We start from the raw sequence: 20,916 nt of genomic DNA on the forward strand, positions 1-20,916 counted from the left end.
TAAGCACTGCCAACCGTCAAGTCTAAGAGCGCTTCTCACTTGTGAGCACATTTGAATTTCGCGCGGCTCGTGTAATTTCAGATGGCCTCATGATCATCGATCAGGTGTTACTGCAAAGCCGGCGTCATCCAGCTTATCTACTGAGTACTCCCAGGAGTTTTAGGCCGATTACCGTAAGGATAACACTGTCTCCCACCTTCAAGTTGTGCTCACAGTCTACATCTTCGTCCACCACTTTGTCGAAACCTGCAGCAATGTATCCTCCCATCAAGGCCTACGAGTCTGGTTTTTTCCAGGGCGCGAATTCAGATAAACATCAGCTTTAGTATGTCTTCTGATCATCTATTGCAACATCGATGATAATCGATCGGAAGTTATGAAGTGAGTGGAAACAAGGAAGGCGATCCAGGTATGTGCTCTGATGATATTTCATGCAGTTCAGAAACTCCAGATCGAGGTTATTAACTGTTGACTAGTTGTCTTTCTCCACGGGGGTCCAGGAGGTGGAACAGATCCGAAGGACAGACAGTTCTTTAACCCCGAGAAATACAAGGTAAGCAACAGTCATTTGATAGAGGGCATCTTCCTATTAATATGAATTGTACTCTCTCGATGTTGTAGATCGTGCTATTTGATCAACGGGGTGCAGGAAAGTCCACTCCGTAAGTCCCGTCAATTCTTTGACATCGCTCCTGCATGAAATTGCGTAGGAGCGCGGAATTAGAGAACAATACAACGTGGGACCTCGTAAAGGACATCGAGGTCCTTCGGCAGAAACTGCATGTCACGAAATGGCACGTATTTGGTGGTAGCTGGGTTTGTGTTAGTGCATTTTCTTCTAGACTTCATCACTGATGGAGATGTACAGGGCTCTACGCTCTCCCTTACATACGCCCAGGTCTGTGATCTGGTTCCTTCTATACAATATCTTGTCTGAGCAGTCAATTCGTTACATAGGCACATCCAGACAGAGTCAAGTCCCTCGTACTCCGGTGAGCCTCGGTGATGTTGGTTACATGCCAGGCAGTTCTAAACAACCAATTCTTTCAAAGTGGAATCTTCACGCTAAGACAAAGGTATGCATTTCTCGATAAGCTAAAGTAGAGCATGTTGACCACTTCCTACCTCTTCCAGCGAACTGCGATTCTTCTATCAGGATGGCGCTTCCCATCTTTTCCCCGAACAATGGTAATTTAACATAGTAGCGACGAACCTTCATCGTCGGGTGACCTAGTTGTATAGGGAAGAATACCTTGCCCCAATTCCAGAGGCTGAACAGCACGACATGATGAAGGCGTATCACAGCCGCTTGAACTCTCCAGACGCAAATATCAGACTGGCCGCTGCAAAGGCGTGGGCGAAGTGGGAGTAAGTAGAATACCCTCCACTCCGTTGGTACTATGCTCGTTGCTGACATCATGTTACAAGGATGGCTACATCAAGGTTGATCGTAAGTGCGGATGCTGTCGCCGAAGCGGAAAAAGATGACTTCGCAAAGTACGTGGACTCGGTGGCGAATTCTATTTTCCGCTGAATTAACATTCAGCGCATTTGCTCGGATCGAAAACCATTATTTCGTCAATGAGGTTTGTCTGTTAAGAATTGGCTCGATTGTGATTTATAGTGGCAACTGTGCAGGGCTTCATGCGTAATGGTCAATTGCTTGAGAAGCAGGAAATCGATAAGATGTACGTGTATTCTACGCGCGTCCTCGATCCCCTCTCACTGTCCCTAGCCGTCACATTCCAACTATCGTGGTTCAAGGAAGATACGATGTTGTATGCCCCGTATGCAGATTTTTCATGTTTTCAGAGACGCCCTTACTAAACACGCTTGGACCAGGCGACTACTGCTTGGGCTTTGAAACGAACCTGGCCAGAAATTACTCTGCACATCATCCCAGATGCAGGACACTCTTCGCGCGAGCCTGGCATCGAGAAGAAGCTTGTAGAGGCAGCTGATATCATGGCTTCCAAGGGTTTGTAGTAACACGAGGTCTATGATCAGAAGAAAGATCCTGAATTTTGAGATGAATTGTGTAAGATACTAAAGATATGGAGCTTTAAGTTGTATGCAGTAGCATTACACATTGTTTGGAATACATAGCAATAAGTATACAAGTGCGTGCAAGAAACTGTCGGCAAGTTTAACGATCGTTTATTATCGTGGCCATGATCGTTGTGTGAGTTGTCGCCGTGACCGTGCTTGTCATCGTGGCCGATGTCGTCGATGTTGTATCACGTGATCACGTGAAACATGCTGGATTGCAAGACACGGATCACCTTGGTGTACTGTATTAATTTTTTTCATCTCTCCCGCCCTGGTCAACACGCCTCTTGGAAGCGACTTGGACCAGAAACCATTAAGCTGCGAGGAGCTGCGAGGGCACGCCTCTTGGAGACGGTTGAACATGAGCGTTCCGAGGAGTCATGCTTGACGGGTTCTACTAGTATCCAACTGTACCGCCCATGTGAACACTAGACGAGGTCACCCGGATCCGGAATATCTTGCGCGTGAAACTTGGCAAGAACTTTTCTCTTGTACGCAACCTCTGCGGCATGCCACTAAGCCGTCCTGATTAAATCGACACTGCCCTACGCTGTACCGGACATCTTGATCTCACCTCCATCTTCTCAACGTCAAACATGAATCTTCCGCACAATATACCCCATCTCTAGTATTTTGGATGTTGGCTCGCAATGGAAAAAAGCTAACCATACAACATTTTTTGACCTGGGTCCTTTCTACCAATTCAGATTGCGTTTGTAACGTACAGCGCAATCTGCTCTTAATCCCGGTCACATCAGTAAGGGGCGACTACCTGAGTTTTCTACCCATTCACTGCAAATACGACATGCCTCGAGATCATGTTACAGGCTGTCCGTCATGCTCTACCCAAAACAGTAAACGGAGTTTCATTTGGCTTGCGCCCCATCAGAATCAATCACCCTTAAGGCTGACCTATCCATGATCCTCACATGGCTATTGCCCCGAAAAAGCACATTATCTACGCTGAGGCCATGATCTTGGCATGATACTGATCGTGTCATTCCAGTAGGACGGGGACCTCTTCACCCGCATAGGAGAACTTTTTCGAGTTTTGAGCTTGCTCACTCCGGCCCTGCCGTCAGGAAGCAAGTGTACGCATGTACTTTTCAATTTACAGAACATACTCTCCGCGAGCTTCTATGTATTGACTCCGTGCTGTTTCCTCCTTGCGTTTTCCAGGCCTTCTCCTTGCTCACCTAATGTGATCTAGACTCGTCGCTCACACAAGTGCAAGGCATACAAGCGCAGCGGCTGGCTTCTACCATGATTTAAGGACGAGGATTCCAACTGTCTCAACAGAACAACGCTCCTCTCTAGCTCTTCAACCCTCACCGACTAGCTACTTTCAATACCAACATGACTGACGTTCTTGGTGTTCTTGTCATCGCCCGTAATGGTGACCGCACAGAGTACTACCAAGACCCTAAGACCTACGAGAGCTCCTACACCGAAAGCACTGCCCTTGGTGCTGTAAGTCCCTGATACTACGCAGCCCGTAACTTCCCTAGCTGATGCAGCCTTACCACAGGCCGAGTCTCACCAGCTCGGAACCTTCCTTCGCTCGACCTACATGTCCCCGGGTTCTCCTTCATATATCGCGAAATTGAAAACCGACCTGGTGGACACCCATGAGGTCCACGTCCATGTCAAGGCTGGCGGTGAGGGTACCGTGATCTTTGACTCCGCTATCGCCCTCCTCCAGGGTCTTTTCCCTCCCAACCCTGCCAACAGTATTGTTCTTGCCAATGGGACCACCGTCATTGCCCCCCTTGGTGGTTACCAATACGTTCCCATCGAGACTGTCGAGCCCTTCAACGACAGGTCCCTTGAGCCATGGACCGACTGTCCTGTAAGCAATACAAAAGTTCAAACCTGGAGAACTGCAATCTCACCTTGACCTGCAGGCTTTCGAGCAACACATTTCCAATGTTTACTCGTCTCCTGAGTTCAAGGCGACTGCACATGCTGCTGGTCCTTTCTTCGGTGCTGTCAGGGATTACGTTTTCGGCCGCTCTGCTAGTCTTGAGAATGCTGTGGGTTACACCATTCATTTGTTGATACATATGCTGATTACCTCTGATTTAGTGGAATGTGTGTCGCCATGTAACCTGGATTGCTAATGTTGGGTTGAACTTTTTCTAGATTTACGACTACGTCTCGACCGAGCTCTCTCACAACAAGACATATGCTCATCGTCTTCCCCCCACCTTGGTTGAGCAGGCTCGTGGTTTGGCTGACTACCACGAGAACGCCATCTTCTCGGACAAGGATGTTGGTGGTATTGGTAACTGTGAGCCGATTTCGATTCATGTACGCTGTCCATTACTAATCTTGTTGTTGTTCAGTGGCTGGCCGCACAGTCCTCCACACGGTCTTGGAATCCCTCCAACGGATTGCATTCAATGGCGACCCTCTGCAGTTCCTCCTCATTGAGACCTCCTACCAGCCTTTTATCTCCCTGTTCCACATGCTTGAGATGACCAACGAGAACCCTGGGCTTGCTGCTATCCGTGCGTATGACCTCATTTTAATGCATCCAGCCGATTAACGCAAAGACTACAGCGAACTACGCTTCTGCTCTTGCCTTCGAGCTCCGTCGCGGACCTCCCCCTGAAGACCGTGACTTCGTCAGGATCAAGTTCAAGAACGGTACCAACGGCGACTTCGAGACCTATCACGCTTTCAGCCACAAGGCTGACATTTCTGCAACGGAATTCATCTACAAGATCAGGGCAAGCACCTACGCTAGTTTTTGAGTTTGCTCTTCTTAATGCCACTGTTCCAGAACTACGCTATTACCAGCCAGAAACAATGGGCCGCTGCTTGCACCTCAGGTCTTCAGGATGACTTGTTCCACATTGGTTCCCAGAACGCGACCTCCAGCACTGTCTTTGCCATTCTCGCTGCTGTGTTCCTCCTCGGCATGTTTACTCTCTTCAAATTCGTCAAGAACGCCCGTGCCAAGGCTCAGAGCACTCGCATCCGCCTTGCTGACGACGAGGTGAGTCACTCGCACCTACCTCAGAGCCAGCATCCCAATTATGGAACCGTTTTCAACGTCGGTCCTGGCATCGCGCCTTTCTGAATCGTACCGACAAACTTTCATTTCCTCTTGTTCATGACAGAACGTCGTCGCTCAGTCCGTCTCCATGAACGAGAAGCAACGCCTTCCCTTGTGAACGTCGGTTAGCAGGAGTCGGAGGGGTTGAAAAATATCTGCACTACGTACTTCAGTGGGGTGGGTTTCTTGTTTGATTGGTACTTGGACCACATTGCATTGCTTCATGGACTCTTGCCACTTTGTTTCTTCTCGTTTGCAATATGACTGCTGTATAATTTATTATCAGACTGGATTCCCATAGCTTTGAAATTTCACGCATTTTCTCGGATCTTTGCTATGACATTGTGAACTGATGATATAAAACCAAGGTGACCCATCGGATCGCAGGGAATCCAACGACGGCTGTTCTGGAACTTCTGCTGATTCACCGCTCAACATGTACAAAACCTGGACATCGTTTAGCGCAACCCGCAACCTTGCTATTATGGCGTAGTCCTATCCGAACGCTCATGTCAAGTAGTATTTTGCAGGATGCATGTCATCGATCACGGAAGGAAATTATTTTCAGGACATATGATAGGTGAAGTTTTGAATACTCATACACACTGGTGACACACAATGTACACTTTCGAATCGAAGCCGTCACTTTGACTTACCAGCGATGTCATTCTCAGCGACCAAAACCGCACGGTACCTCACTTCTCCAATTTCAAGCTTATGTATCGCTTCCTTTATACCATCCTCAGTCAATGGGAACTCCTCGATGATGGGTTTGATGTGGTGAAGTGCTGCAAACCGTAGCATCTTGACATGCGTTCCACGCGAGGGGCAGATGCTGCCCTGGAGCGTGATGCCATTAACGACAAGCTGCATATACGGCAGGGTGAGGGCGTCAGCGGACACAGTGAGCGGGTATATCTTGGCATGTGGTGCGAGAGTATTGAGGTAGCTGCAAATGATACGACACTTATCAAACGATACAGTCACAAAATCACAGAAGGCACACACCAATTCCAGTCGGGCTGCTGGGATGTTGTGACAAAGAGGTGTTTGAGGGGTGCCCCTATCTCGAGCGCCTGCATGTTCTTCGTCACGTAGTAGAACTCACTTGCGCCGAGTTGCTTCGCCTCAACCTCTTTACCCTCTGTTCCGGAGAACACCACGACCTGGCAGCCCATTTTCGCAGCGAACTGGATGGCGAGATGACCGAGGCCTCCGACGCCGATAATACCTACCCGATCGGTAGGTATCATACCATAGAGGTGCATAGCGTTGAAAACGGTCGCGCCGGCGCACATAAGAGGAGCTGCTTCGGAAGAAGAAATTTCATCGGGGATATGGAAGAGGAAGCCAGCTTTCCAGATAGCGTGCGAGGCGAACCCGCCTTGGTCGAAGTCGGAGAACCCGTACATTGCACGTTCTGAGCAGAATATTTCGTTTCCACTGAGGCACTCGTCACAGTGCCCACAGGAGTTATGCAAGTATCCCCAGCCAGCACGATCGCCTCTGCTTATGGCGTTAATTTCCGACTCTCTGGAATTTTAAAGAAGGTGCATACGTTTTGAAGTTGGTGACCTCGGGACCAACCTGCTGCACGATGCCGACACCCTCATGGCTGAGAACCATATCAGATGTCTTGTAGTGTAGATCTGTGCCACAAAGGCCGGCGTGAGTGATTTTGAGGAGGACCTCGTCAGGTTTGAGACCGTCTTTGTGGGTTGTTGACGCAACGATCTTCCCGCTGGGGGAACCTTTGAAGACAGTGATATCGATACCTTCATCTGTCATGCCTGTCATGGTGTATGTTCAAGTTATGAAGAAGCGATGAATTGAAATGGCGGGATGAAAGAGAGAGGAGACATTAAGCCAGCGGGGGTCTTATATCTGATCAGGGGTGCTGACTCATGACTCTAATGGTATTCAAGAGCTTGAGCCAGGCCGACTTCAAACGTAGACGTCGGTTTTTTAACTATTTTTTGAGTACAAGTACGAGTCTTAGACTCCGAGGCTGTTGTGATAACGATCATTTCACTCTGCAGGGGAATCGGAAGAAGCATGAACTTCCATGACGCGTGAAAGGGCGCGTCAAGGTCACGTGCACCAAAAATCAAGTACCCGGTTTATCGGGAGAAGATTTGTGTTCACTGACGACGAGAAACCAGATACTCGGGAAATGCGTTGATTTCAACGTAGACCATACGACAAATAAAAGAGATAAAATAGTAACCATAGCACAAGCAACGACTCCAAAATAAAATAAAAGACCGATTATATCATATGTACACCACAATCGCTCACTTCTAAGTCATCACTGTCATGAGTTTTCAGTAGGGAACGGTAATGAGCCACCCCCAGGGCGTTCACCGTGTACGCGGAAGCGGTACAAACACGTATACCCGTCTTTGCCCCAGTTATTTTTCATCACAAGCGCCACGATACCGAAATCCAGAGAGAGATCGCGGACTTCTTGGCGCACGGGGAAGGTTTGGATGTTTGAAGGCGCGTGAATATCATAAGTGAACGATGCAAGGCGGATGAACGAAACGTCACTGGGAAGCGTAGCCGGATAGTCGTCCTCAAGATCCGCTTCAGAGACAGTTTCACCAGCCTCATTTGCAGCCTCTCGTCGCGCAGCTTGTTCTGCGCGCCATGCTGCAACTTTTTCTAGATTATCCTTGCCCTCTACTTGGGCCCATACCTCCATGTCTTTTGGAGCCGTGCTAAGATCGAACGCGACTTCCTTGGCAACGTGGTCAATGGTGATATCAGAGATGATAGTAGGGAAGGCCAGCATCACGCCCAATTGACCGTAAGGCCCGGCCATGGGCCAGCAGTTCCCGCTATGCAAATCCTGATGCAAAGCGGTTATTGGTGATCGGCCGACTTCATACCCATGCCCAGTAATAAGACCCAGGATCTGCCCTCGCAGTGTGCTTGGCCGCAACTCAAGCGTACCACTCGTAAGATGGGGAATCGGACGTGCACCACCCGAATGGAGCGCGAAATCAGGACGGGAAATAATATCCTGAGTCCCATACCGCGCAACGGCGTTGTCGACGAGCTGGGAGATAAGCGAAGTGACATCAGAGCCATCCGCGGACTTGATGGTAAGACCAGCACCGGTGCCAACAGTGGATGCCAGTTTGGACCACCAAGCTGGGCCAGCGGGTTCGTTGACTGGAGCACGGGCAGCGTTTTTGGCTTGCTCCAGGGCGTCCTTTACGCCACCCTCGATGCTTCCAAGCCGCTCCTCCAGAATTCTCAACTTAGCCCGTGCCTCTTCGTCGTTGACAGGAGATGGCATTGTAATCGCAGTCTCCCTGGGCGCATGTTCCACAGCACTTAGCTGAGAATGCAGGGCTTCAACTTCCCGTCTAAGGTCAACGAGACCTTGACTCGAAGATGATTTGAGATGAACTTCAGTGTCGGAAATACGCTTGGCCTCGTCACGAATGCGCGCCTCGAGAGCAAAAATTCGGTTGACGACGTCTCCATGTGCACGAGCCTCGAGATCTTGCTGCGCACGAGCGCGTTGTTGGTCAAGGGAAAGACCAGACAGAGCAACTTCGATATTTTGAAGCCTAGCACTGAGTTCATCGAGGTTCGTGATCGGCGTGTCAGGTGCGTAATATTGGCGCTGTGGTGAGCGAATGGGTAGCATATGAAGGATGGGCTCGTAGAACTGATGCCAAGTGGCATAGAGAGCAGCAGCGACGAAAAGGTATCTAGCAAGGGTGATGAATGGTCCCGCCTTGATACGTGAGAAAAAGGAGGCTGGACGCATGAAGATGATGTCGAATATCGACCCAAATATGCGGCCAAGAATGAGGGACAGGAGAGTGGTAATGCGTATGGCCCAAGCGAAGATACCCAGAAGGAGCCGTACGATACGGTTCACAGCCAGGCCCAAGAGACCTCCGACCGAGAATGATCGTGATGGCATGTCAGATGTGTTGGAGAAGCCGTCCACAACTGGAGGCTCATCCATCTCAGGAATGGAGTCAAGCCCCACTTCGAGGTCAGTTGGATCATCGGAATGGAGAGGGACAGATCCGCGAGGTATCGAGGACCTTGAAGGCGGAGGCACAGAGCGGGTGGCTGACCCATGCTGAGCCGAAGAGCGCTATGAAAGATAATGAGCAAAAAAGCCGAAATCAGATATCTTCACCCTTACCTGCTCACTTCCGCTACTACTGTCGTCTTCTTCACCCTCAACATTAGTCTTGCTGCCCCTCTTCTTCTTCCGTCGCTTGTCATAGCCTGCCACTGGCAGCGTCGTCAGAGGACCTCCACCTAAATCCTTTTTCTTGACTTTTCTTTTTCTTTTCCGCCCGTCGTCGGAAACATCGTCGGAGTCTCCTTCCATATCGGATTGTGAGGGCTGATACGCCTTGTTATCAGCAGACATCCGGTTCCGCTTGTGGCTGAGTGCGGGCCTCTTGGAAGCGGACTGCTCTTGTTGCTCACGAGCTAGCTTTTGCCGCATTGTCTCTTGATACTCTTGCTCCTCTGATGCGTAGTCATAACTGGAGTCTCTGCCATTTGTTGTTGTATTGGCAGCTGAGATATCCGCTGGCTCGGTTGAGCGGGGACGCATGTAAAAGGAAGTTGCGGACAGGGCGCGCTTAGAAACGTCGACGACCTGCTCAAAGGGACTCTTCCCGCGAGCACTGCGGTCACGTTCTTGGGACTCTTGATTGTCTTCGCCTTCGGAGTCGGACACATGGGTCATATTGGAGTCCTGCTTTGAGAGAGTCTTGCGCATATTGCGCTGTGAAAGACGATTCGAAGGTGCTGCTAGTCGGCGACTGCTGGTAGAGTGGGTCTCTTTCTCATAGTCGACGGATGTGCTTCGAGGTACGTTGAGGTTTGTTTGGGATCCAGAGGCCCATGCGTTATTGGGATTGCTGGAATTCATCTCGAGTAATGTAGAAGCGGCTTGATTGAATGCGCTTGCAATGTTAACAGAAGTGTCCTTTACGCTCCACGTCTCGGGAGCGAGCGCTGGTTGGGACTGCTGAAGTGACCGCTCGCGCTTTAGGCGGGCGTAGCGAACGAGAGCTGTCTCGTCGTCTGCTGCGTCAGCCGTGGATGCAGATGATGTGGGTTTATTCGGTGATTTGGAGCCTGCTGTTGGGGCTCTGGCGTATGTGAATATATGATGAGGGTACTGTTATAAGATGTGATATGATAGTGCTTACCCGTACGCGTACGAGGTTGTTGTTATTGAACGCGGTGGACTTGGGGGAGGATTGACGGGTCTAGCAGATGGATTATTGTGAACTTTAGCAAGATTTGTCTTGTTGAGGAATGTGTGGTGATCTAGACGTCTGCCTTGACCGAGAGGTGTGCCCGCGAATGACATATGTAAGCCCGTGCGAGGCTGCTTCGAGGCGTGTTAACCTTGATTAAGAGCACGCTCCAAACACGTTTCCACAGTGCGGTTAAGCGTAACTCGGTTGGCGTGTTGCGATTAGTGCCAACCTAGTAATTGAAATGAGTTTGGGTGCAGGTAAAAAATCTGCAACTTTTATCAGTTAGCACGTTAAAAACGAGGATGATGAAGATGTTGTTTCAAGAGCGTTCCGTGGCGGCATTAAACATAAAACGCGACCGAAGCGTGCTCCTCAAATCACACTTGTTTACTCTTCTTTGTACACTATCCATTCCCTATATAGTACAATGACTTTGCTTGTCCCACTGGCAAAGCGTCGCGACGTAGACAAAAGCTCGAAATCTGGCCGTATTCACAATGGAACAGTTATATGACAACCGTTGTTGGCTGACGGTCCGACCACTGGAACCAGTTACCACAACTCATTGTTTGACTTTCAGCTGGGCATTTATTTGTTCTTGTGATGTGAAGCTCGTGCACGCTCAAACAGCCTTTTTTGCTTTGTTAAGGAAGAGTCACCCTGCATGTTTACAGCAAGGAAGGCTGGTCATCACCACGTTCTCGAAGCACTGCGACGTAAACAACAGGGCCAATGCTATCCGCGGCGGCGACAAAGCGTGGTACTTGCCTTCCAAATGGGCAGTACCGTCGTTGCGAGACCATTGGAACTCGTTGGTAAGTAGAACGTAGCTTGTCATAGGACATACATGTGCCAAAGTGGGACGTGTTTCTTGCGACGGCTGAACACGCGCGGACGGTCTTCTTTTGTTGAGTAGTCTATACTAAGCAAGGAATGCCCTCTGGTCCGTCATAACATCCCTCGCACGTAGTAGACCCATAGCTAACAAACACCGTCTACACAACGCCTTCTCTCACTGCAAGACAAAGCCAGGATTTCATTTCACAATCATACTTTCACCCAAAAAAGACACTCGTAATACCTCTGATCGCCACTGCCGCATCTACCGCATCATCAACACCACCCTATTAGGTGTCAAATTCAATCTGAACCCCATGCCAGAGTAGCGATACGAACATAAAGCGATCAATGGTCCTCGAGAAGGTACGATCACGGGAAGGGTGCTCGTCGCAAAGCTGCCCACTATTGGCCACATGCGAAACGCATACATGGCATCATTGCACAAATGCCACTCGTCCAGAATAATGCGCAGTAGAATTTCCGAGCCTGTAGGATCCATGCACTTACTGTACTGCGAGCCCAGGGGAGCGACTCCGACATGATGCCGGAGGTCACGGATGGAGGTCAGGCGGATGGCGAATTAAAAAGCACTCGACGACATGGCCAAGGATCGTGTTTTGAGAAGCGACATAACTGTATCAGCAATGCACATACCGACATGAGAGTTGGTCGAAAACGAGGTGTCCCAGGTATGTATTGAAGATTATTTCTGTCTGTACCTATAACATGGATACCAAAAAAAAGATCACTCGTTCTCTGCACAGTCCCAACAAGTGTTAATCATGCCAAGCATTTCCCGTCATACACGCACTCCTTGAAAACCATTGAAGTCATGCCGGTTGCTACATCTGAGTCGGTCACAAGCCTAGCGTGATACTCTCGAATGCCAAGGATCAGGCGCGGTCCCAGCACAAACTTCCCCGCCAGTGAGCAAATTTGAAGAAAACCAATATAAATGTGACATTTCGTGGAATATAGTTCCTATAGGATGGTGAATCGTGCACATACGCAGAGTTCAGTGAAAGATTGGCATACCACTGGGGTTTTCGGGGACAGATAAGCAAGGTTGAAGCAAGAAATGGGAATAAAGCTAGTATCGGCAAAACTTCAGCAGTCAAGAGAATCACATTCACATCATGAGCTCACCTCGCAAAGTAAAGCACATGAGTTTTAATCAACACCGTGAAACAGTCCTCGATAAAAACCCCTGCTGATGAGCGCCGTAATTCACGGAAGTGTATCGTAGCGATCCAGACTGCGAAACACAGTGTGACAACCTCCCATACAGTGGCCAGTACCCAAGTGATGGAATACAAGAGTACACTGTCTCCTACAAAGCTAACGTTGCACTGATACATGCCTGAGAGAACGACTACCTCTGGTACTTGTCAATGAGCCTGGTGCACCTGTATTTCGCCTGCAATCAAACTTACCGCCTGAGACATTCTTCATTATTATTCCCGTGAGCACTCCGTTGGCGACGTTGACAATCAGGAAGATGACAACAAGAAATGTCAGCACGTTTCTGGATCGCTGATACATGGCATGTAAACGAGCAATCATCATGACTTGTGTAATGTTTTCAGTCAATTCAATACCACGGAACAGCGCAGCTTACTGCCCAGTATAGCATTTGTGATGACACACATCCAATCTAGTGCGAGGTACCAACCAGGGCCTAATAAATTCAGTAACGTTATGGAAGATCGTACGCCCGAATAAAAACTCACAGCTATGGCAATCATTACGTTGAACTAAGAATTCGGTCAAGAAGCTCACTCACCCCTACATGGGAGTGCAGATGATTGGTCAGGAATGCAGGCATAGAAACAGAATACTCACTGCAGCTGTCGCTGGAATAAACACTGTATGTTGCCGGTCAGAAGAAATAAAAACAGTGTGTGCAAAGAGACATACGCAATACTCTGATGCTGATCATGAGAGATGACAGATTAGCGCAACACTGATTGCTTAACCTTCCCAACATACACGGAATATATTAGTCCAACATAGCGCACCTAGGATCCTTTCAAGTCAATACAACTTGCCCGCCACACTGATAACACAAACTACATACACTTATATACGATGCCGTCATGAGGGACCAAGGTCTATTCTGCCGCGAATGATTAGTTGCATTTTCACGTCATGTTATTGGTGCTCACCCAGATCAATTCCACCTATGAAAGCATTCTCAATCAGATGGCTGCTTCAGTAATATCATCGACCCACCTCTTGACCGAATGTAAGTGCTGGAAATGCCGTGAGGGTATCAGTGCCTTTCATGCTCAGTCGTGCTCACCCCAATCATACATCAACCCAACAGCGGAGGCGACTACAAAACCGCAGCCAAAGTTAGATTGACACATCACCATCATTAGACTCGTTCTCCACGAACCTGCAAAGTAGCTGTCGACACGACTCGTCTTGATGAACGGTCCTAAAAAGATAATATTTGAGATCAAGGTCATGGTAGTGGAGGATGAGCAAACTGGAGTGAAGACTTGGTAAACGTATCGTTTATACCGGATATAATACCGTTATCCGGCGCTGGGCCGCCGAAGTGAGATTGAGAAATGATTGTCCCAGTCTTGATTTGGTGAGGTAAGTGTTTCAGGATGAAAGTGAATATACAGTCCGACATCCAGCATTATGCCAGTGGCCTGACGCGACGCCACACTGGACATCCTAGCGCCTTCGGGAATTCTGAAATCTTTGTTTAGTCGTGAAACAGCTAGAAGCGTGCCTAGATAGGTGTGGCTAACGTTATAAAACAATATACTTATGTCTGAACCCGGGCCGAGCATGATGAATTGGTGTGATTAAATAATATTCGAGTCTCACCAGTTTAGATGTCAACAAGGATGGAGGTATTGAGTCTGGTTGGGGACAAACATAGAGTGGTTGACTCGAGCCGCGTTGCGGCAGACAGGTTTTAGTTGATTACTCTCAGCGCCATACATATGGTACTCTCGTCCTCCGATCTGTTCAAACCTGAGTACTGAGTGATCTTACGTGTACCTTCTCGCACTCGTCTGTCTCAGTGAGCATCGGGCTAAGAGGAGTTGAAATCAGATCCGAAGACAGCCGTCACGAATATGAAATTATGATCATGGCAAGGGGACGAGGTTTTGGGGTCACAAAACAGCTCCGTCTGCCAGGCCTCTCGCCAAATTGTCACCCTGCTGCCACCGTCTCGTACTGCCCGGGCCCCTAAGCAATGCACTACGGCCCACACGTGAGCGTCGATTTACCAAGCTAAGTGACACGAAATACACGTATCTCTCTGTGATGCAGCTGGTAAGCTCCATCATAATATACCTTCTTTTAGACCCATGCCTCGCAAGAAGCATCGTCAATATATCGCACTCTACTATTGCAAAGTCGGGATTTCACTTCGCTCTCACCCAAGGAAGAAACTTGCAATACGTCCATCCAGGACTGCTACAACTACCACGCTGTCAGAATGGTCTTCGAGAAGGTATGGTAATAGGAAGGGTGCTCATCGCAAAGCTACCCGTACGCGAACCGTTGGTCGTGCAGGCAGAGCGTATACATGATACCTCTTGCACAAGTACCGCTCGTGCAGTATGATGCGCAATGGGACTGCCCAGTATAGATGATCGAAGCATAAGCTGCGTTGCGAGGCAAAAGGGTGACTTCAGCACAATCCTGGAGTTCACAAATGAATGGATGGCAATATACAACGCACCGGTTCGAGGCATTTAGCCCTTCCCAGCTTTTACGCACGACTCTCTGTGGCAAGTGAACGGTCGACTGCTTGCATTGTGAATCTACAACTGGAAACCGCGTATAGGATAAAAAGTAAAGAAAATCATTCAGGTTTGCTTAGCTTAGCCCAACCCTCTAAACTTGTAAATTTAGATAGAAAAGCATCGGGATCTGGCTCCTGGGTGTTGGACTGTTGGCCTTCTCCTGAGCTCAACGACCGTTTAAGGCGAAGATAGTAATAGTATCGCTCGTCGGCATCTCTTTTAAGCACCAAAAAACAGTCCACCAGGAAATCCCATGTGACTCCGTCTATGTCCGATTCGGAGGGTGCGGAAGCTGTCAGACGGCCCTGAAAAACATACTTCTTCTTGCCACATGCCACAGCGCCTAAAGTCGCCCATTCATCCAAGGGGCGCAATCTCCGTGGTAGAAGAACTCCACTTTTGTAACGCAAGGAAATCCAGGCGAAGCACCACATGAACGACTCCACATCATGACGATATAGGTGTTTGACTTCACCTCGTTGACCCTCTTCGATGAGAAGATCGAGCGCCATGGCCGGCACCGTGCCCGTGCGCTCGTTCCCGCGAGGACCTGAGTCATCCGCCAACGAGGATAGATCGTAGTCGTTCAAAACGCCTATCTGCTTGCCGTCTTTCCAGTACCACATCAGATTTCCAGGGCTGACATCTCGATGATAGACCCCTTCCTTCCAAAGAGTAAGGTGGCCTGCATGCTATGTCGACAAGGAGACACATAAATTCGATGAAACACGTACATGAGATACACTGATGCCAGACATCAAAAAGCTCTTTTCCCTGAAGCTTCGTGATAGGGAGGAGCTTGCTGAATACAAGAATATAGAGCACGCGGCCTCCCGTAGTGGGTCCAGGAACGCCGAGCGCTTCTTGAACGGCGGATGTGAGATTCGTGAACTGATGGTGCCAGAGCAGCTGGGGAATAGGGTATTTGACAGTATCATGCGCCTCAGCAATCTCTTTAACCTTCTTCAAGATGTCCGGCTCGCTGGTGCGACTCGCCTCTCCCCAAAAAATCTTGACCACCATCCCATCCTGGAAGATACCGTATTTCTTCGTGAGCGTTTTGCTGGTGATAGGAACCACATTGGTGGCCCGTCCTTGCAGACCGTAGTGCGTCACTCTTTCATCGTGACTGGTGTGAAGCAGCAGATCCACCTCTCCAAGTTTTTCATCCTTGATTTTGAATTCATGGCATCGCTTCCCCTCAACCTGAACTGGGAGGAATTCTTTGTCTCGGCCCCAATTGTGAAGATCGAATCGTTGTAGAGCATACAAAGGCACCATGGGCTTGCCTTATATCTGGTCGACCAGTGTGGTGCAAATGTGGTGAACCATTCGTCAATCTGATGTGTCATATGGGCTGATGTGACCTACAGTTCGACTCCGACGACGCGTTCCAACACGCGCGCTGGCACGTGACCCTGACTTATTTGATTTCAATCAACGGTTGTAGTAAGTAGCAAGACTCGGATTCATCTATACTGTATAGTACCTTGTCAATTCGTCAGAAGTAAGATAAATAGCACCGCGTCAGATAGTTTATGTTTTCATGGTGAGGTGACTCCGCTGTCTACCACATAAATTTTGTTCTGCGCTCGTTCTGCACTCAATCAATCATGATACTCCGAGTCACTCCGAGCCCCTCAGGAGTTCTTCTAGGATTTTGATTTTGATATTTATTCTCAGAATAGAAGGGATTCCAAAGTTCGTGCCATGGACCATGGTTCACAGAAAGAAGACAGATGTGGCACAACTTAGTTGAAACACCGTCTATACGTCGCACTCCATCATTGCAACTCAGAGCTAGACTCGTGACCAGCCCGTCTAATGAGGCAAGCCGTCGATAGACGGACTGGTAAAACTGAGTTTTAATTTGGATCAAGAGCGGATTGTTAGAGTAACGTGACCTGTGGCCAATGAGAAAACCATTTTTTTTTTTTCAAAAACAAAATAAACGAGATAATTTTCATCCATTGCCATGACGCGACACGTCTTCCTGCTGCAAAATTGATGGATCATCACACACTCATCCAAGGAATCCACAATGCATCCCTCGACATGCTGTATGTGTTCGCGCATGATCTTCCCAAAGAACGGCTTCCTATCGACTGCATCCAGACTCTCAATAATAACGACAGAGCGGATGCATTACGAGTTTGCTTAATTATGTATGTGCTCACTAGCGACGACCATCGTTCCACGTCAGTTTCAGCTCGAATCAGTTCTCACAACTTTATGCGGCCATCACGGAGAATTTTGACAGCAGACTTGATGCATTTGTGCGAAGAGAGTCGTGGGGAAGGGGCTGCAGCAATAAGAGACATATGGTGGATCACCCGTTGTGATATCGACGAAACCAGAGTCCACGGAACGATTGAAGTCGGCATCCAGAGTCCTCGAAGAACCTCGCATCCTGATTTCAAGCTCTGACTGGAGTTATAGGACAAAGAGCAAGTGATAGCAGTAGCAGAAAGTAATAGATATACACACTAAGGGGTGGACGGATGAAGAGCTGGCAACTGAGCGTACTCGAACGTCGACGTCAATCACAAATGACAATGTACTACAACAAGACTTAGCAACGAGTTAACAAAAGCTCACGTGGTTCTGATATTCCTAAACAGGCTTATTCGTCACGTTACTCTAACAATCCGCTCTTGATCCAAATTAAAACTCAGTTTTACCAGTCCGTCTATCGACGGCTTGCCTCATTAGACGGGCTGGTCACCAGTCTAACTCAGAGCCATGATTTGGATGCAAGATACATCGTACTTGTTCGAGATATTGACTCCCTCCCAGCATTCACCCACGACTCTATGGGAAATGAACAGTCGACCACTTGTATTGTGAATCTACAACTGAAAGTTACGAGTATCGATACGCAGAGAACCGAATATTGGGTATGTACAAGTAAAAAAAATCACTCAAGCTTGCCGAGCTTAGTCCAACCCTCTAAACTTGTAAATCTAGATAGAAAAGCATCGGGATCTGGGTCATGGGTGTTGGACTGCTGGCCTTCTCCTGAGCTCGACGACCGTTTGAGGCGAAGATAGTATCGCTCGTCGGCATCTCTTTTAAGCACCAAAAAACAGTCCACCAGGAAATCCCATGTGACTCCGTCGATGTCCGATTGAGAGGGTGCGGAAGCTGTCATATTATTGAGAAAGAACAATTTTTCCCTGCCGCATGTCACGGCGCCTAAAGTTGCCCACTCGTCCAATGGGCGCAATCTCGGTGGTAGAATGACTCCATTTTTGTAACGCAAGGAAATCCAGGCGAAGCACCACATGAACGACTCCACATCATGACGATATACGTGTTTGACTTCACCTCGTTGACCCTCTTTGGTGAGAAGATCGAGGGCCATGAACGGCACTGTGCCCGTGCGTTCGTTGCCCCGAGGACCTGGGTCATCCGCCAATGAGGATAGATCGTAGTCGTTTAGAACGCCTATCCGCTTGCCGTCTTTCCAGTACCACATTAAATTTCCAGGGCTGACATCTCGATGATAGACCCCTTTCTTCCAAAGAGTAAGGTGGCCTGCACGCTATGTCAATGAAAGTCACGTAAATTCAAATGAAACACGTACATAAAATGCATTGACCCCATACGTCAAAAAGCTCTTTGCCCTGAAGCCGAGTGATGGGGAAGAGCTTGCGGAACACAAGAATGTAGAGCACGCGACTGCCCTTAGTGGGTTCCGGAACGTCAAGCGCTTCTCGAATTGCGGACGTGGGATTCGTGAACGTGTGGTGCCAAAGCAGCGCAGGAACGTGGTCTTGAACGGTTGTGTGCATCTTAGCAATCTCCGCGACCTTTTTCAGGATCTCCGGCTCGCTAGTGCGACTCGCCTCTCCCCAAAAGATCTTGGCCACCATCCCATCCTCGAATTTGCCGTATTTCTTCGTAAGCGCTTCGCTGGTGACAGGGACCACATTGGTCGCCCGCCCTTGCAGTCCGTAGTGCGTCCATCTTTCGTCGTGACTGGTGTGAAGCAGCAAATCCACCTCTCCAAGTTTTTGATCCTTGATTTTGAACTCGTGGCATAGTTTCTCCTCGACTTCGACCTGGAGGAGGTCCTTGTTTCGGCCCCAATCGTGAAGCTCGAAGCGTTGTAAAGCATACAACAACACCATGAATCGCGGGAGATCTTGAATGAAGTTGATGCCTGAGCATTGAATGATCCCTTGTCGATCATAATACCAGATCCACGCGACATCGTCTGAAAAAAGCTTTAATAAGAGCGCAGCCAATCTCAACAGACGAACAAACTCACCGATGACAATAATATTGAGCAGATAGTTGACTGCAAGATTCGCTGCAAACATTTCGGCGGCGTACAGACCCGTCTGAACGGTGACATCTAGATCTGCGTCCGCGTCAGCGTCTCTGTCGTTGGGGTCCATCTTAGGTTTTTTCGCGGTTGATTCCAAAGTGTCTGCGGCCTTGCGCTTGGAACTGGACCCGCCCTGGGAAGGCTGGTCAGCAGTAAGGCCGGAAGATCGAACTGCAGCTTGGCCGATTCAGTTTGATCCTAGAATCGCAGATATCACCACTTACATGCACTGTCGGACGCAGTTTGTGTTGCTGGGGTCTGAGGAGGGGCTGGAGCTGAGTCTGCAGTCCTAAGATGATCGACTGGCAGATATTCTGGCTTGGTAGGGGCATAGTCTGTCAATGTATACGAAGAGGGGGGCGCCTTAATCCCTTTCGTCTTTCTCTTGAACTCGATGCAAGCTAGAACATCTTTCCACGGGAGATTTCGCGGCTTTGCCGTTGCATTCGTATCCATATGAGCCTTGCGCTTCTTCTTGCGCTGCTCGCTGTCGTTCCTGTCGCTCGTTTCTTGGTTCTTTTCGTCCTTTTCAACATCCTTTTTGTCGTCCTTTTGTTTACCTTTCTGTTTTTCCTTCTTGCTGCCCTTCTCATCCTGGAATGAAGCGCATGCGCTATTCAAAGGAAGAATCACGAGGTCAGGCTTCCGAATTGATGTCGCGGTCTGGTGGTTTTGGCGCATGGGCATGTCGTTCTGCTGGCAGATCATGTCCACGGCGGGGACAGGAGCACGCATCCCGTCGATCTTGATCTCTTCAAGACAAGCGAGAGCAATGTTAGTGGCTCTTACGAAAGGGCCGTAGAAGCTGTTTTCTACTCCTGGACATACACTTGCAATTATTCTGAGCATCAGAACGTCTGATCAGCGAACTTAACAACGAGCACTCACTATTCGCTGAGGGCTGTCTCGATGTCAGAAGACTTTACCAATGCAGTGGAGGCCTGTCCATTGCAAACCGGCAGAACTGCCTTGAAGCACTTTTGCAGAAGCTCGGGCTGTTCGGTCTCGGGAGCGGAAGAAGCGCGCTGCAGGAGGGCTTGCAGCATGGCATCTGCCTTGCACTCCTTGACCTGCTCGATATCCCGTTGAATCCATGGGCGGACCTTCTCGACCCTTGATGGAATGTCAGGTTCTACTCAATAAAGACAGGAAATGTGCGCACTTGACACCGAGCATGCCGATGTTCTCGCTGACGACGGAAGCCCCACGGCTGTTTGGGGTGGATTCTATTTTGCTAGCACCTGAAGCTGATGCATTGGCGCGTGGAGGAGTAGACAAAGTGCCAGTCTCGCCTGCAGGGGACATGGCACTAGACGTTCAGTGTCAATGATTACGATGATTGAATGTTACGAGCAGAATTGATGAGGGGGAAGAATGCAGAAGACAACAGAAACGACTGCCTGCCTTATATCTGGTCGACCAGTGTGGCGCAAATGTTGTGGACCATTGATGAATCTGATGCGTCACGGATATGGATTCATGACTCTGGCCTACAGTTCGACTCCGACAACGCGTTCCCATCAGCACGCGCACGTGACCCTAACTTATTTGAATAAAATTTGATTTCTGAAAGTCAAACCCGGTGAGTCTAGTACTGATATT

The 20,916-nt window shown here is 48.9% G+C and overlaps 8 protein-coding genes across 8 annotated transcripts; 4 read left to right on the forward strand and 4 right to left on the reverse strand.

Annotated features, from left to right (window-relative positions):
* Positions 1 to 156: 156 nt before the first annotated feature.
* F5147DRAFT_716872 (Alpha/Beta hydrolase protein) lies at positions 157 to 2,134 on the forward strand. The gene is made up of 15 exons (XM_041438626.1): positions 157 to 325; positions 375 to 409; positions 477 to 553; positions 622 to 662; positions 711 to 816; positions 869 to 898; positions 958 to 992; positions 1,053 to 1,076; positions 1,135 to 1,188; positions 1,243 to 1,368; positions 1,429 to 1,497; positions 1,547 to 1,586; positions 1,639 to 1,688; positions 1,736 to 1,787; positions 1,843 to 2,134. Exons 1-15 carry the CDS (start codon positions 255 to 257, stop codon positions 1,984 to 1,986), a joined length of 954 nt encoding a protein of 317 aa, XP_041288070.1. The 5' UTR covers positions 157 to 254; the 3' UTR covers positions 1,987 to 2,134.
* Positions 2,135 to 3,325: 1,191 nt separating this feature from the next.
* Positions 3,326 to 5,389, forward strand: F5147DRAFT_716877 (histidine phosphatase superfamily). The gene is made up of 8 exons (XM_041438627.1): positions 3,326 to 3,519; positions 3,578 to 3,898; positions 3,954 to 4,082; positions 4,135 to 4,140; positions 4,192 to 4,339; positions 4,395 to 4,559; positions 4,612 to 4,781; positions 4,835 to 5,389. Exons 1-8 carry the CDS (start codon positions 3,406 to 3,408, stop codon positions 5,132 to 5,134), a joined length of 1,353 nt encoding a protein of 450 aa, XP_041288071.1. The 5' UTR covers positions 3,326 to 3,405; the 3' UTR covers positions 5,135 to 5,389.
* A 279-nt stretch (positions 5,390 to 5,668) lies between these two features.
* F5147DRAFT_618481 (chaperonin 10-like protein) lies at positions 5,669 to 6,940 on the reverse strand. Its single transcript, XM_041432575.1, has 3 exons — positions 6,669 to 6,940; positions 6,119 to 6,616; positions 5,669 to 6,059 (listed from the first exon to the last, which is right to left on the reverse strand). The coding sequence occupies exons 1-3, from the start codon at positions 6,905 to 6,907 to the stop codon at positions 5,753 to 5,755; spliced, it is 1,044 nt and encodes a 347-aa protein (XP_041288072.1). The 5' UTR covers positions 6,908 to 6,940; the 3' UTR covers positions 5,669 to 5,752.
* Positions 6,941 to 7,273: 333 nt separating this feature from the next.
* Positions 7,274 to 10,775, reverse strand: F5147DRAFT_840012 (uncharacterized protein). The gene is made up of 3 exons (XM_041444265.1): positions 10,312 to 10,775; positions 9,285 to 10,251; positions 7,274 to 9,233 (listed from the first exon to the last, which is right to left on the reverse strand). The coding sequence occupies exons 1-3, from the start codon at positions 10,473 to 10,475 to the stop codon at positions 7,425 to 7,427; spliced, it is 2,940 nt and encodes a 979-aa protein (XP_041288073.1). The 5' UTR covers positions 10,476 to 10,775; the 3' UTR covers positions 7,274 to 7,424.
* Positions 10,776 to 11,339: 564 nt separating this feature from the next.
* F5147DRAFT_584230 (uncharacterized protein) lies at positions 11,340 to 11,531 on the forward strand (the record flags this gene model as incomplete). Its single annotated transcript, XM_041431782.1, has 1 exon — positions 11,340 to 11,531. A coding segment is annotated over one exon (192 nt), but the record flags the coding sequence as incomplete, so codon positions are not given.
* A 2,949-nt stretch (positions 11,532 to 14,480) lies between these two features.
* F5147DRAFT_716898 (uncharacterized protein) lies at positions 14,481 to 14,958 on the forward strand. The gene is made up of 2 exons (XM_041438628.1): positions 14,481 to 14,851; positions 14,921 to 14,958. The coding sequence occupies exon 1, from the start codon at positions 14,497 to 14,499 to the stop codon at positions 14,797 to 14,799; it is 303 nt and encodes a 100-aa protein (XP_041288075.1). The 5' UTR covers positions 14,481 to 14,496; the 3' UTR covers positions 14,800 to 14,851; positions 14,921 to 14,958.
* A 5-nt stretch (positions 14,959 to 14,963) lies between these two features.
* F5147DRAFT_763584 (uncharacterized protein) lies at positions 14,964 to 16,338 on the reverse strand. The gene is made up of 2 exons (XM_041440649.1): positions 15,716 to 16,338; positions 14,964 to 15,666 (listed from the first exon to the last, which is right to left on the reverse strand). The coding sequence occupies exons 1-2, from the start codon at positions 16,260 to 16,262 to the stop codon at positions 15,041 to 15,043; spliced, it is 1,173 nt and encodes a 390-aa protein (XP_041288076.1). The 5' UTR covers positions 16,263 to 16,338; the 3' UTR covers positions 14,964 to 15,040.
* Positions 16,339 to 17,898: 1,560 nt separating this feature from the next.
* On the reverse strand, positions 17,899 to 20,619 carry F5147DRAFT_778431 (uncharacterized protein; the record flags this gene model as incomplete). The annotated part of the gene is made up of 6 exons (XM_041442133.1): positions 17,899 to 18,518; positions 18,568 to 19,200; positions 19,255 to 19,485; positions 19,539 to 20,143; positions 20,203 to 20,427; positions 20,477 to 20,619. The coding sequence occupies 6 exons, from the start codon at positions 20,617 to 20,619 to the stop codon at positions 17,899 to 17,901; spliced, it is 2,457 nt and encodes an 818-aa protein (XP_041288077.1).
* Between the last annotated feature and the right edge of the window lie 297 nt (positions 20,620 to 20,916).

Source organism: Suillus discolor (assembly GCF_016758755.1).
Source record: "Suillus discolor strain FC423 chromosome Unknown F5147scaffold_71, whole genome shotgun sequence".
NCBI lineage: Eukaryota > Fungi > Basidiomycota > Agaricomycetes > Boletales > Suillaceae > Suillus > Suillus discolor.